The sequence below is a fragment of the Atractosteus spatula genome, chromosome 11, assembly GCF_055471065.1.
Source record: "Atractosteus spatula isolate fAtrSpa1 chromosome 11, fAtrSpa1.hap1, whole genome shotgun sequence".
Lineage (NCBI taxonomy): Eukaryota > Metazoa > Chordata > Actinopteri > Semionotiformes > Lepisosteidae > Atractosteus > Atractosteus spatula.
Window position 1 is genome coordinate 13,182,432 of NC_142716.1, and position 13,042 is coordinate 13,195,473.

General features: G+C 32.1%; 1 protein-coding gene across 1 annotated transcript; it reads left to right on the plus strand.

Moving 5' to 3' along the window:
- The first annotated feature begins 7,101 nt into the window (after nucleotides 1-7,101).
- LOC148823541 (regulator of G protein signaling 5-like) lies at nucleotides 7,102-9,800 on the plus strand. Its single transcript, XM_088927717.1, has 5 exons — nucleotides 7,102-7,223; nucleotides 7,781-7,870; nucleotides 8,221-8,282; nucleotides 8,803-8,969; nucleotides 9,098-9,800. Exons 1-5 carry the CDS (start codon nucleotides 7,180-7,182, stop codon nucleotides 9,311-9,313), a joined length of 579 nt encoding a protein of 192 aa, XP_088783843.1. The 5' UTR covers nucleotides 7,102-7,179; the 3' UTR covers nucleotides 9,314-9,800.
- Nucleotides 9,801-13,042: the final 3,242 nt, after the last annotated feature.

The following is a 13,042-nucleotide window of genomic DNA, read 5'->3' on the forward strand; positions in this document are numbered from 1 at the left end:
TAGTTTCTAGCAAAATAGTGTGTGTAATAACATGTAAAACGTGCAATGATAAGTTCTGTTTAGAAAAACTAAATATACTTCAGTAGCTCATATTCAAAAAGATTTTATTATACTTGACATTGAAGCCACTACTTACATTAGAAATATATAAAATATCATGGATAAGGACAATGAATGAGTTCTGACTTGCTTATTTTCCCTACTTGCATAAATATATTACTATTTAATAATCAAAGTATACTGTACATACAATTTTAGTAGTAGTACCTTTAAGGAATAAGGAACAAGTAATAGGTTTATTCCATGCTGAAAAGAGAAGAAAGAAAACACAACGTTTCGGCTGTGGAGCCTTCTTCGGGTTATTACTTGTTCCTTTGCAGCCTATTCATGCTGACGCAGCTACCCACCTGAACTCCTTTAAAGAATATTTAAAGATACAGACAAACCTCAATTACATGATTGTGATAAAGAAAGAGCACGTATTAATATATCTGGCTTGGTCTGAATGACAATCACCTGACAACATGCACAAGGAAGCTGGTGATAGTGGAAGGGCAATACTGTGACCAAAACCGAGGAATAATGGGGCTCATCCTTTTGCTGAACCTCATAACTCCAAGTAATCACTCCAGGGATTGATCACTACAGGGATTCAGGATATGCACCTGGTTGCCCAGACCCTTATCTTGAATGAGCAGCTTTCTGATTGTGGCTGGATGGATAATCGCTTGTTAACTATACAGTAGTTACATTTACTGAAACATATTCCAAACATGATCATTTCTAATTGTTGTCTTTTTATTGTTTAAAGTACTGTCCCCTGTCAATGTTTAAATAGACGTAACTGATTATAAATGTACAGTATATAATATTTTAAGTTACAACTCCAGACCAAATGCGTGCAATATAACACTTTCTGAGAAATATACAATTTTTACAGTCTATGAATATGAATTCAGCTTCAGTAATGTTTGAACCTTGAACTTGTTTACAACGGGGAAACATAATGTTGTAATTTACTTCTACTGTTATTGTCTAATGAGGTGGACATTTTTAAAAATAAGTTAACGATGTTTAACTTGCAAGGTGATACACTTTTTGCTAAGTGTATGAGGCCATCTTAGACTGGTGATGTGGTATTTTTTGTGTTGCAGGGAATACGATTTTATCACCTCTCAAGTGGTGTTTCCCTAAAAAACCTTTCAAAAGCTTTGAATACAGGAACTTTCCTTTTCATTTATTTCTGGATAGCATGAATTACCTACAACACAGAAAGCTGTCAGGTTCATTGACATTTAAAAATTTCATGAGGCAATCAAGAAATAATTATAATATTTCAGCCAATGACCACATTTTTACTAAGTATGTCATATAAATATGTATCATTTTGATGTGTCAATTATCATATAAAAAGGTTTTCTGTCCTCTATGTTGTTTTTATATGAGATCATAGCTTTGTTCTGTACTTTCATTTTTTTATATATATTACACATATACAATAATTGTTTCTTTCCTCAATTTTATTTCCCATACCCATACAGTATGTATCCAGATGTTATTTTTCAATTTTTAACTAAAATGTATCATTTGCTTTGAATAGCACCCCAAGTTTCTCTATAGACAATAGCAAAAGAAATGCTGCTCACAAATGAGGTTTTCAGTCCAAGTTCTGGTCTCTAATAACAGACAGAAGAAGACCTAAGACAAGTTACAGAACTGTAGTGACACTAAAATGACATTAAAACTGAACCAAATAAAATACTACTTGGAAGTATTTTTTGTTTAAAGGTGTTAGACTGAGACATACAGTACTGTACATCCCTGGAGATTTCTCTTAATAGCTTAATGAGCCTTGGTGAAATCACTGCTAATAGTTCCAGATATTGAAAATAATAACATAAGGTCTACTGAAAAGCATCTTGTATAATTGGACAGTCCAATAATACTATGAAAATCTATTATGGATTTATTATAGAATACACAATGGACTGTTTCACCTTTCAAAGTTCATTTCTTTCTTGTTTTCAGAAGCAGGCTAAGAATCATAAATGGACAACTTAACGCTCTTTTACATAATTGCTAGTGTGTACAGTGAAAGTGGACTTTTCTTATTATTTTTATATTATTAATTTTATGTTGATCAACATTGAGCTAAAATAAAGCAGCATTATGTTTAATGTTTACGTTTAATAAATATTTTAATTTGGTTGCATTCTCATTGCAATTTGAAAGAGATTTAATTTGCCCATTCTCTTATCGTATATTGAAAGAGACATGAAAATAAACCTCTTATCTTACAGCTGTGAAAATAATTGAAGAGAGTATCCATCCAGCAAATAAAATAGCGCTGCCTTTGGTGATATTAACACATTATTATCATACAGTCCATGTGACAATTTACCCACTAGAACAGGCTGCTTTATTGTATGCCTTTGATAAATTTCAACTCTGGTGCCCAGTAATAAATTATAGAATTTCAAAAGCATCATATCTGACACCGACCTTGAATGCAAGCTGTGCAGCCTACTACATCCCACTAGGGTTGCTAGGGAACTCTGTGCCATTACCAGAATGATTGGTAGATCAAAGACTAGCAGCACAATTGGGCATACAGTATAAGACATGCCAAATGTGTTTGGACTGGTGTTTTATAAACTGCCTTACTTGCAAAATGTGTCAAATTTATTTTTGCTAAATACCATTTTTGCTAATAATATTGTAAATATAAACTGCAACTAGATTGTACTATAGTATTAGAGCTTAAATAGTCAAATTAATATTTAGATGGAGGGACTGGGGAGGTAAATTGAAATATTCTCCAAATATCCTAGCACATACTGTAGATTAAGTCAAAATGATCACCCACCAAAGTAAAGTATAATACCAGATTGCCAAATCAATGAGGTTTCGCATTGATTTGGCAGTCTAGGAAGAGTAAGCCTGTCCATTTTAGGTGCAGAAGGGGCAAAGCATCAGCAGGGTTTCTAAGTATTTTTACAACAGAGACTTTTGAAGATCTGAGTGAAATTGGCAATCTGGTAAATTGGTCTATTTTAGCACATTGAGAGCTGAGTTAGATTGAAAACCTTGACCTACACCAGCCTAATACAGAATGCTATTGACTTAAAAGTTTGTTTAAATTTAGTGTATTGTAAACCTGTTTCTATCCGTCTACACTTAAAGTTACGCACAACATATTTCTTCATTGTGGTTAAAGAAATTTGTCATTACCAGTCAGCAAGATATGATTCTGAATAAACTAACTGACAGTTGTTTCTAGAAAGGCAACATAAAGAAAGCAGTTCAAGTAGGTAGCTGCATCAGCATGCGTAGGCTACAAAGGAACAAGTAAAAAAGGTTTATGCCATACTGAAAAGAGAAGAAAGGAAACACAACATTTGGGCTATGGAGCCTTCTTTGGGTATGAGCGAAAAGAAAGCATAGTGAAATCAAACATAGCATAGCATTACATAGCATGACTACAGCCTGGAGCTGACAGAAAGCCATACTTCAGTAGCATTGTAATTTTGGAACAGGCAAAGGTTTATTCAATGCTGAAAGTAAAAGAACAGAGACACAATGTTTCGGATGTGGAGCCTTCTTCAGATGGCATTGTAATTTTTACTACAAACAGTGCACCAATGAAGAGAGTATTCACAGCAGGATAGTTAACAGCTCAAGAAAATCAAAAGATAAAAGGACGTTTTTTTATTACCGTGAATTCTTAAAAAAAGAAGAAGGTTCATGGTATACACAAACACAAATAAATCCAAAGTTTGCTTTCTTAAAAGCAAATCTGTATTAACACTTCCAGCAAAAGCACAGTCATTTTGTCTTCCAGTGGACCAGTCTAAAACCTGGTCAATGTTACTGTATCTACTTTCACCGAGCTCACTCACCATGTCTGCGGTCATTCCTTTTTTCGTTCTTAATCTGACAGGCTTCAGTTAGAGAAGAGAAAATTGCAATTAAGCAAACTAAGTGACAAATCAAATAATAACAAAATAACTAATAATTAAATCAGTAACTCTGTTACAGTATCTTACAATCTCCCTGCTTGCTAGAAGTAGATAATACCCATTTACTGTAAAATGAGACCTCTAAAAGAAAAATTCTGTACAGTATACAGTACGACTGCGTTATGTTTACCACAGAAGGAAGCATTACTTCTTAAAGGTAAAATTCTAATAATATTTATAGTTATACAGCATATGGTATACAGCATATGCTTTAGAATAAATATGTTTCATATGTTTTGATCTGTATGAAATAATCTAGAAATAAAACTGGCTTTGTAGGGTTAATATATTTATTGAATATTATTTATTATTTTTTGTTCAACTTAGGTATTCATTGATATTGTCTTATATATTGTCTTTGTCACGTTTTTTCAGGGAAGTTGTCATATTGTTTATTTCTCTTTCTTTTTTTAATAATACCTTAAAACTTAATGATAATATAGAGAGGAATGAGTAAATAGTAATTTTAACAAATAACATCAAATGTTACATATATTTTCTTATCTTATCTAAGGAATACCAAGTTGTTAAAAAATTCAGTGCATCTCATAGAACTAGAATATAATCTAATTATTAAATTAAAAAATCTGCTAAACTACGCAGGTATGTACCTTAGAAGTGAATTAAAATACAGGCAGGATCTGTAAATGTTCACACTTAGAAAAACAACAACATGCAAAATGCTTTTCTAGTAGAGTACATGTTGCTGTGGAATCATCCAAAAAACATCAGCATTCTTGCTTAAGCAGAATCAGGATCATCTCTCCCATGCTGGTGATTAACTGTATAAAACGTCACAAGAAAAAGTACAGCATGCAGAAAAAAAGCATTAAAATAACAACCTATTTTGTACCAAAGTACAAAACATGTTTTCCGAACATTCACGCTGGCCATACCAACGAATATCATAACAAATCCATTCCTAAAGGGGGAATTTAATTTGAACCTTTTAGGGAGGGTAATATACTTACAGGGTGTTTTCAAATTTACTTGAATGATTTACTTAATCGTGACTACTCTCTCTCTCTCTCTCTTTAAATACAGCTTGGTGAAGAGCTCTGTTCAATAATATGTGCAGAACAAGCATATGCAAGCAAAGACCATACAGTTCATAGACTAAAAGGTGTACAATCTTGAAAATATGCAGGAAATACAGTAGGTTTTAATAGCTATGATATATAACTTTTAACATTAACATTATATATAGAAATTACATTATATCTGATTGACATACATTACAATGTTAGTCTGGGTTGGATGATGGTATAGAGCTGGGGCTCTATTTGGACCTGGGGTGCTATCAGCGCGGAGTTTGCACTCCCCGATTTAGCATGGATTTCCTTGCTCCGATTTCCTCTCACAGTCCAAATACATACTGGTAGGCTAATTGCCTTCTGGGAAAATTGGCCTTGGTGTGAGTATGTGTGTGTTTGTGTACGCCCTGCAATAGACTGGCATCCAGTGCAGGATGTACCCTGTTTTGCACCTTGCTGAGACTGCCCTGCAACCCTGACTTGGATAAAGAGGTTAGAAAATGGATGGATAGGTTCAATGTTATTATATATAGTATATTATATACAATTTTTACAAACATGAAATGTCTTGCCTGCTTGCTTTCTGCTATATATTTTATACACATCCATAGAATTGTATTTACTGTTCTGATCATTCTGCCAAAATTCCTTTCTTAAGGGATAATATTAATGACAGTGTGTAATTATTTCAACTGACACAACTGTCCTGTACTGTAAATTAAAAGATATACTAGTATAAATGTAGAAACTTTGTGGTTTCATAGATACAGTGTCTTTGATTGATGAAATAGATGTCAAAATGAATTGAATGCCCAGTTAAATTGGTAGAACATTTACTGCCTTCAGCAGTGTACACAGACTCATACTTCTTTCTCCTTTCCCTGAACTCATTGTTCTGTGAAATAGGACACAAGCTAGCCAGTGCATGTTAATTTCTGGGAATATGGTATAGGTTCCAATTCATGCTGACTGATATGCGTCATGATAACCCTGTAACGATTACTTCCGTAATAAATAAAATGTACTAACACGTTTATATGTAAAAAGGTTTGTGAAAAAATTAGAATAATGCGTGTTCCCACTCCACTGTTCTTTCAAAATGAATTGTTCTCTACACAAAGAGTGACAGTAAGAGGCTTACATCATCAGTAAGATTTAGGTACCCAAGGACAGCTTTCCTAACCTTTGTTTGAGATTTCATAAGGAAACCCTCACTTTTTAGACAATTCATATAAAAAAACATCTGGATGACAGGTGACTACTGGTTTAAAAGGTTTGACATCATTGCGTTGGCGTGCTGGTGGGCTCTCACAGACCTAGTTCCTCATTTTACATTATTACATTAAATGTTATTCCAATGTCCTTGAAAATAGATGATCTGAGCAAAGTAGGTCAGGTTCTTTGTGGTCTATTTTTTAGTCTCTGCTATGTAACCAGAAATTACAGAATACTGCTTTATTACTATACTTCAGCCCTCTAAGGAAAAAGAAATCACAGAAAAGTAAAGATTGTTCTTTTCAATTCTTTAGTTTAGAGGGACACTTTTGTTAATAATTCCGAAACCATACTCCTAATGGCATTTTGATGCTTCTATAATAAAGCCCAAACGTAATATAACACGTATTCCTAAAAAAGAGCTTGTTATCAATTTATATTTCTGCTGGCCAGGTTTGAATTTCAGAGAAGTACCTTGTAACAACACTGACAAAAGACATTCACCCTCCTTCGGATGGTCAAAAAGTTAACTGCTATAGTGCATTATATTTAGCTACTGTATGTATTTAAATATTGATTTTATATTTCCTGCATTTATTTGAAATGTTAAAATATTGCAAAGGACAAACATATTAAAAAGTGATTTAACTGGGAAAATCACAGTGATATGACTTGGGAAATCACCGAGAATAACAGCTATTTTCATAGAGTCACTGAGCAATTGACAGCTGTTGGTAAGTGCTTCACTCGCTCACTCCCCCAGAGTCTTGCTGATTGGTTGGATGCAGTGCTGATGTCAATCTTGTTTCCCTATAAGAGCATGTTCCCAGCTTTGAGAAACACAGCTGAGGAAATACAGTAACATCTGTTCATCTGTGAAGGATTAAAAGCTGTTTCACCTTGAATTCAAAATGTGCAGAGGGCTTGCATCACTACCAACAACATGCCTGGAGAGGTAAGCTTTCTTTTAAATTTATTTTTTATGCATAATGGCAAGTAACCAGCTTTGAATTGCATGGGAGAACTGTAATTTTAGCACTAATGTTGTAAAAATAGTGATAAGGAATGTTTAAAAAATTATCCAGGTATTACTTAAAAAATATTTTCTTTAAATTCTTTAAATGATGAAGCTTGTAAAATGCAGTAGTAACGTTATAATGTAATACTTATTCCATTATCAATATGTATTTTTTGTTGTTAAGGAAATCTGTATTTTAATGTAAGTGTATGTATATAGATGCATTAATGCATATCTATTTATATATAAAAGATATACAGTCATTCATACCATAGGTAGATGATTGGGCATATTGTGGTCTATTATTATAACTACATTTTAATAATTATTCTCTTCAATTAAAGTTTGTTAAAGACCATAAGAAAATGTTGATACTTTCATTGGGTACAGTGAATTTCTGAACTATAAAGAGTATAATATATAATAGTTTTGTATTTTTGTGCATGAGAAAGACTATAAAATGATATACCTTTGTCTTTGATTCTGTTCTTCAGGGCCAAGGAACTAAGGGCACGTTTGGGCATTTTTTGTCAAAAGGCAGACTCGAGCCATTCTGAATATTCAAACAAAGCAGATCAAGTTAGGTAAGATGTTAAGCAATATCGGATTTAAAATATGTATCAGAATCATTTTAATTGTAATGACATTCATACAGTAATAGCACATTACATATTACACATCTCAATTCTACATCTCTTTAATTCAAACTCTTAATCTGTAAATGTCTTAATTTTAAAACGCCAATAATGCTTAAGGTCATTATTCAAGATAAGTATTTCAAATGAAAATTAACATTGCTAAATATGGAGTGACTGTAGTGTCTTAATTATTGAATCAAATCTTACCTTTGAAATGGAGATTTATTTGTATAACCTGTGTAAGCAAGTATACAGCTAATTCAGAGAAATGTAACTAATATTTTATTTATCCTTAGGCCTACTCCTGACGAAGCTTTAAAATGGAAAGAGTCTTTTGAAACACTCTTGAAAAACAAACGTAAGTATGATATTTCTTTCTATAACATTTATTTTGCCTTCTACATTATTGAAAATTCATATTCTTCAGTTCTCTGATTTTGCTGATGATTCTTTGCCTCAACATTTTTAAATTATTAGTAAAACTATCATATTTTATGTATAAGATACTGTATATTGTATAAAAATATGAAAAACATTCATAATTACCATCTTATATGAATATATTAAAATCGTCATAGTAAGAGATACTTCAGCTTATCTAGAAAATTTCTGAAAGAGAACATCAGAAGAAAAAGAGTGCCTAAGGTCACAACTCAAACTAAGCTTTGAACTCTTCAGGCCAAGAATTTGTGGCCAAGCAGTCTAGTGAAAATATAATTTTGCTGTAAAGTTAATTAGAAGTGGCATGGATAAAAAATGAATAGGTTTAACTTATTGCATTTGTTCTACACTCATTGCTGCTATGTTGTTAAAAAATAAAAATGTTAAAACATTATATTTTCAAAAAATAAACAATTGTTCTTTTGTCTCTTGAACAGAGGGTTTAGCATCCTTCAGAAAATTCTTGATATTGGAGTTCAGCGAAGAAAACATTGCTTTCTATTTAGCCTGTGAAGACTACAAGATTGCAAAATCAACATCAAAGCTGGATGCAATGGCAAAGAAAATTTATGAGGAATTTATTGAAAGTGATGCACCAAGAGAGGTAGGTTTTCCCATTATTATATAGCATATATATATTAAATAGCATTAATTCTAATAAGCATCATTTACATTGCACACATATTCTAAGAAAACATTTTCTCATGATTTTTTCTTGTGTCTTTTCCATAGGTCAATATCGATCATGAAACAAGAAATATCACAAAGTGCAACCTTGTGAAACCCTCCATTTCGTGTTTTGACTTGGCACAGAATAAAATCTATACTTTAATGGAGAAAGACTCTTACCCCCGTTTTCTAAGATCAGCGCTCTACCAAGACTTGATCAAAAAGGCTACAAACAAAAGTGCCAAGCAGCAAATTTCCAGCAAGAAATCTCACACATGAAAACATTGTGTGATCTTCCGTTGACAAACGATGGGATTTACTCTAAAGGAATGTCCAGTGAACAATGCTAGGAGTGTAGACCCGAAGCCTGCAAAGTCAACTACAGAACAAGGCATAGCAGACTCTGAGTTACATAACTGGGTATCTGCCAAAAGCTTGTCTGGCTCAGTGGCCAGATTGTAATGAATACATTTCCAAGAAGAAGCTGATGGAGATACGGAAGCGAAGAAGAGAAAGTGTTAGATTAAAGCACATCTATGTAACACATTATGCAACTGGAGATGCACTGCTTTTTGATAAGAATAATATTAAACTTTTAACATGGAACTGCTCAGTTTATTATATTTATTTATTGATTTATTTATTTATTTTAATGTAACTGGTTGAGAAAAGATTGAAATGATTGTTGTACCTATGTGGTTTTTTGCACTTAATTTGTATTTTTAGTGAAATGTTATTTAAATAAATGTTTTTCATTGCTTGAAAATTTATGGTTCCCGTTTCATTCTATGGGTTACATGCTAACGCATACCAAATACAGTATAAGGCTTTATTATTGGGGAAAAAAAACTATTTTTTTGTGTCCTTCAGAATAAAACAATCCCTCACACACTGGGTTTGCATTTTCTGTTAAGGTACTTTAAATGACAATATATCCCAAACAAAACAAACACTTTTTCATTCACAGTATTCCATGCTTCCATTCAATGAACCATTTTGGTTTTAAAATTGCCTTTTCTATTGCCACTGATTTATGTACATTTTGTAGTATTCATGTTTAATAATTAGTACATTTGTCTTGATGCACTAAGGCAGTTTTTCATATACACATTATTTTTTGTATACATTTTCAATTATTTTCCTGAAGGACTTAGTGAGGAATGCTCACATATTTCTCTAGTAAATATAAAAATATTCTTATGTATATATTTTAATCAAACTTTAGCTTACTGAAAAAAACTTGGATATTGTGTTTTTGTGTGTGAAACATTTTTTCTGCGAAGGGGGTTGACAAACGTAATTAAAACATGAAAGTGTGTGTGGAGGGAAAAGTCAGTTTATGACTAGATAAGCATTGTTCTGAAGATAAGAGAGTGGGTCATTAAGTCTTGTTTAAACATTAGATCATAAACTGACAATGAAGGAGCAGAGGCTGGCCAGCAGCATTTCAAGTTCAATAATAGTCAGTAGTTAATGAGTAAGAACAGGTTCCAAAGGCTTGTTTTATGTCAAGTTAAACTGCTAGTGTTTTTAAAAAAACTTTAAAATGATTATACAGGTAAATTTGGTCATGTTTATTTTATTTTTTCCGTCCCTGAGATGAAGGTTGCAATTTTTTATACAGTAATTTGTATTTGTAATGCAGTGGTAATGTGCAATAATCCAGATGATGGGTATTATTGGCAGAAGTCACAAACAGAAATTAAAAAGAAAGGATTTTATGTCATTTTTGTCAACCAACTAATGACAGACTACAGCTGGAAAAATACATTTTAGAATAATAAGAAAAACCGAAGGATTTTTTTAAAGGGACAACAAAGAATAAACTGATTACCATGGTAACCATAATTAGCTACCAATCCCTGAGCCTTTCTCTTCTGAAAAGCATATGTTCTCTGCCTACAGTATAAATCAGATGAGTCATAATGTACAGCTCATCTTAGACTATGCAGCTGAACCCACACAACACTGTAATAAAATGGCATCATTTTATTACCTTTAGGGGAGTGGAGGAGGACAGTTGTTATATAAACTGTGCAATTTAAAAGAGTGAATGCTGTGCATCTGCATAGGTATGTGACGAATCTTGACTTTTTATAGAATATTTGAGTAGTGTGGCATACTCTGAAGTCATGCTGCATACTGACTTTTATTTCACATACAGTAGACAGATTTTTAGGCATATACAGTACAGTATATACATAATGTATATACAGTAAAGCACATTCGTGCAAATGAGTGTATGTGTATTTCATTTTTATGTCCTGGAAACTGTCAAAATGGAGTTCTCAAATGTTCCCCTCATTTGTAACATTGTTATGATTTAAAAGAAGCTTCAGCTTTTCCACATTCACGTGCATGTCTTTTGTTGTGCGATTTCTGTGAGGCTGGCTGACATAGTTACAGTGCTAGCATAATTATATGTGACTAGGTGAATGAAATGTCCCTTTGAAGACATACTGCATAACAGAAATCTGGAACACTATAAACTATGAGTTATCACATTTTTGCTATTACTTCTTTGCATCTTTTTCTAAAATAATAATTATCCAGATGTATTGTATAGCGGATATTTTGTATATATCATTCTGGTTTTGTAACTTGAAGAATGAATAAGAATCAGTCACATACCTAAGTCATAAGCTGTATGACACCTAATTGTTTAAGTGGGTTTAATAATGTTATTCATGTCACTTAAACATTGTAAAAAAGGATTGAAACAAATATTCATTTACATAGTAATATATTTTTTTAAGTCAGTTGCCCAGTGATATTACCTGATATGCAAACACTTTATGTAATTTTACACTAGACTACACTAAAAAGTAAATGTCATGTATTTTGCAAAGGGCAAATGCTTACTTGTGCATATGCTGATTTTTTTAGAAAAGGCTTTTAAATGTAAAATTTTCAGTATGTAGAAGGAAATACAAGAAAGGTTAAAAAGGAGAGGGGGCAATTCAGCTAATTATGATAACTTAACATCTTAAAACACTATTATTGTACCTATAGTCTGTGCATAGGTGTATTGATTTAGTATTTAAGCAGTCAAACAATTGATGAATGTATCAGGTGTCATATACAGTATATAAAGTATTCAGAATTTCAAAATATTAGTGAATAAATGAGGAAAAAAGTAATGCAGAGTATTAAAACCTGGCTGTTTCAGTATTTTCCAAGAAGATTTCCCTGTTTTTCTAAAATCTAGAAAGCTTTGTGTTTAAAAAGCACATTAAGACAAACAGAAAATATATCTGTTTAATTTTCATTATATATATTTAATATATATTTCACATTTTCATTTCATATATATATTTTCATACATATATTTCATTATCTTAAATGAACTTCATTATGCTAAGAGCATTTTTTCCTTGAGCATTTCCCATCTACATCTCTTCCTTCTGAATTATTGGAATCAATATGTTGAAATTACATCCTGCATAAAGGGAAACAGTCCTAAAGGCTTATCTTTAAGTGTAAACAATTTAATACTACAATAATCATTATGAAATTCTTTTGACTTATGCACAAATGGGCAACAGGGTATTTCGTGACCATATCAGTCTCAATTACTAAGCAAGCAATATTAATCCTGTTAGAACTTTGGCCTGGAAAGATGTAAAGGGTGTGAATGAATATGTACACTAAACATCCATATAGTGTTGAAAAACAATCTAGATATGTTATTTCTTATTACACATTAAATTGTAGTACAAATGCCAAGATTACATAATCAAAACAAAGATTTACAAGTTTCTGAAATTCGAGAAGATGCCTTTCCTTTATCATAAAACTCAATCTTTTTAAAAAGTGTACACATTTTTTTAAACTAATTTTAAATAATTTTTAGCTTTAAAATAAATATTTACTAGAACAGGAGCTCCCAATCTGCTGGTCTTAATACCAGATGATCTTAATTTCTTAATCAAATTCTCAATTAAACTAAGAAGTTGCTTCACAGGAATATTTGGTGCCTTTTTAAATGAAAAAGTTTGGGATTTTATT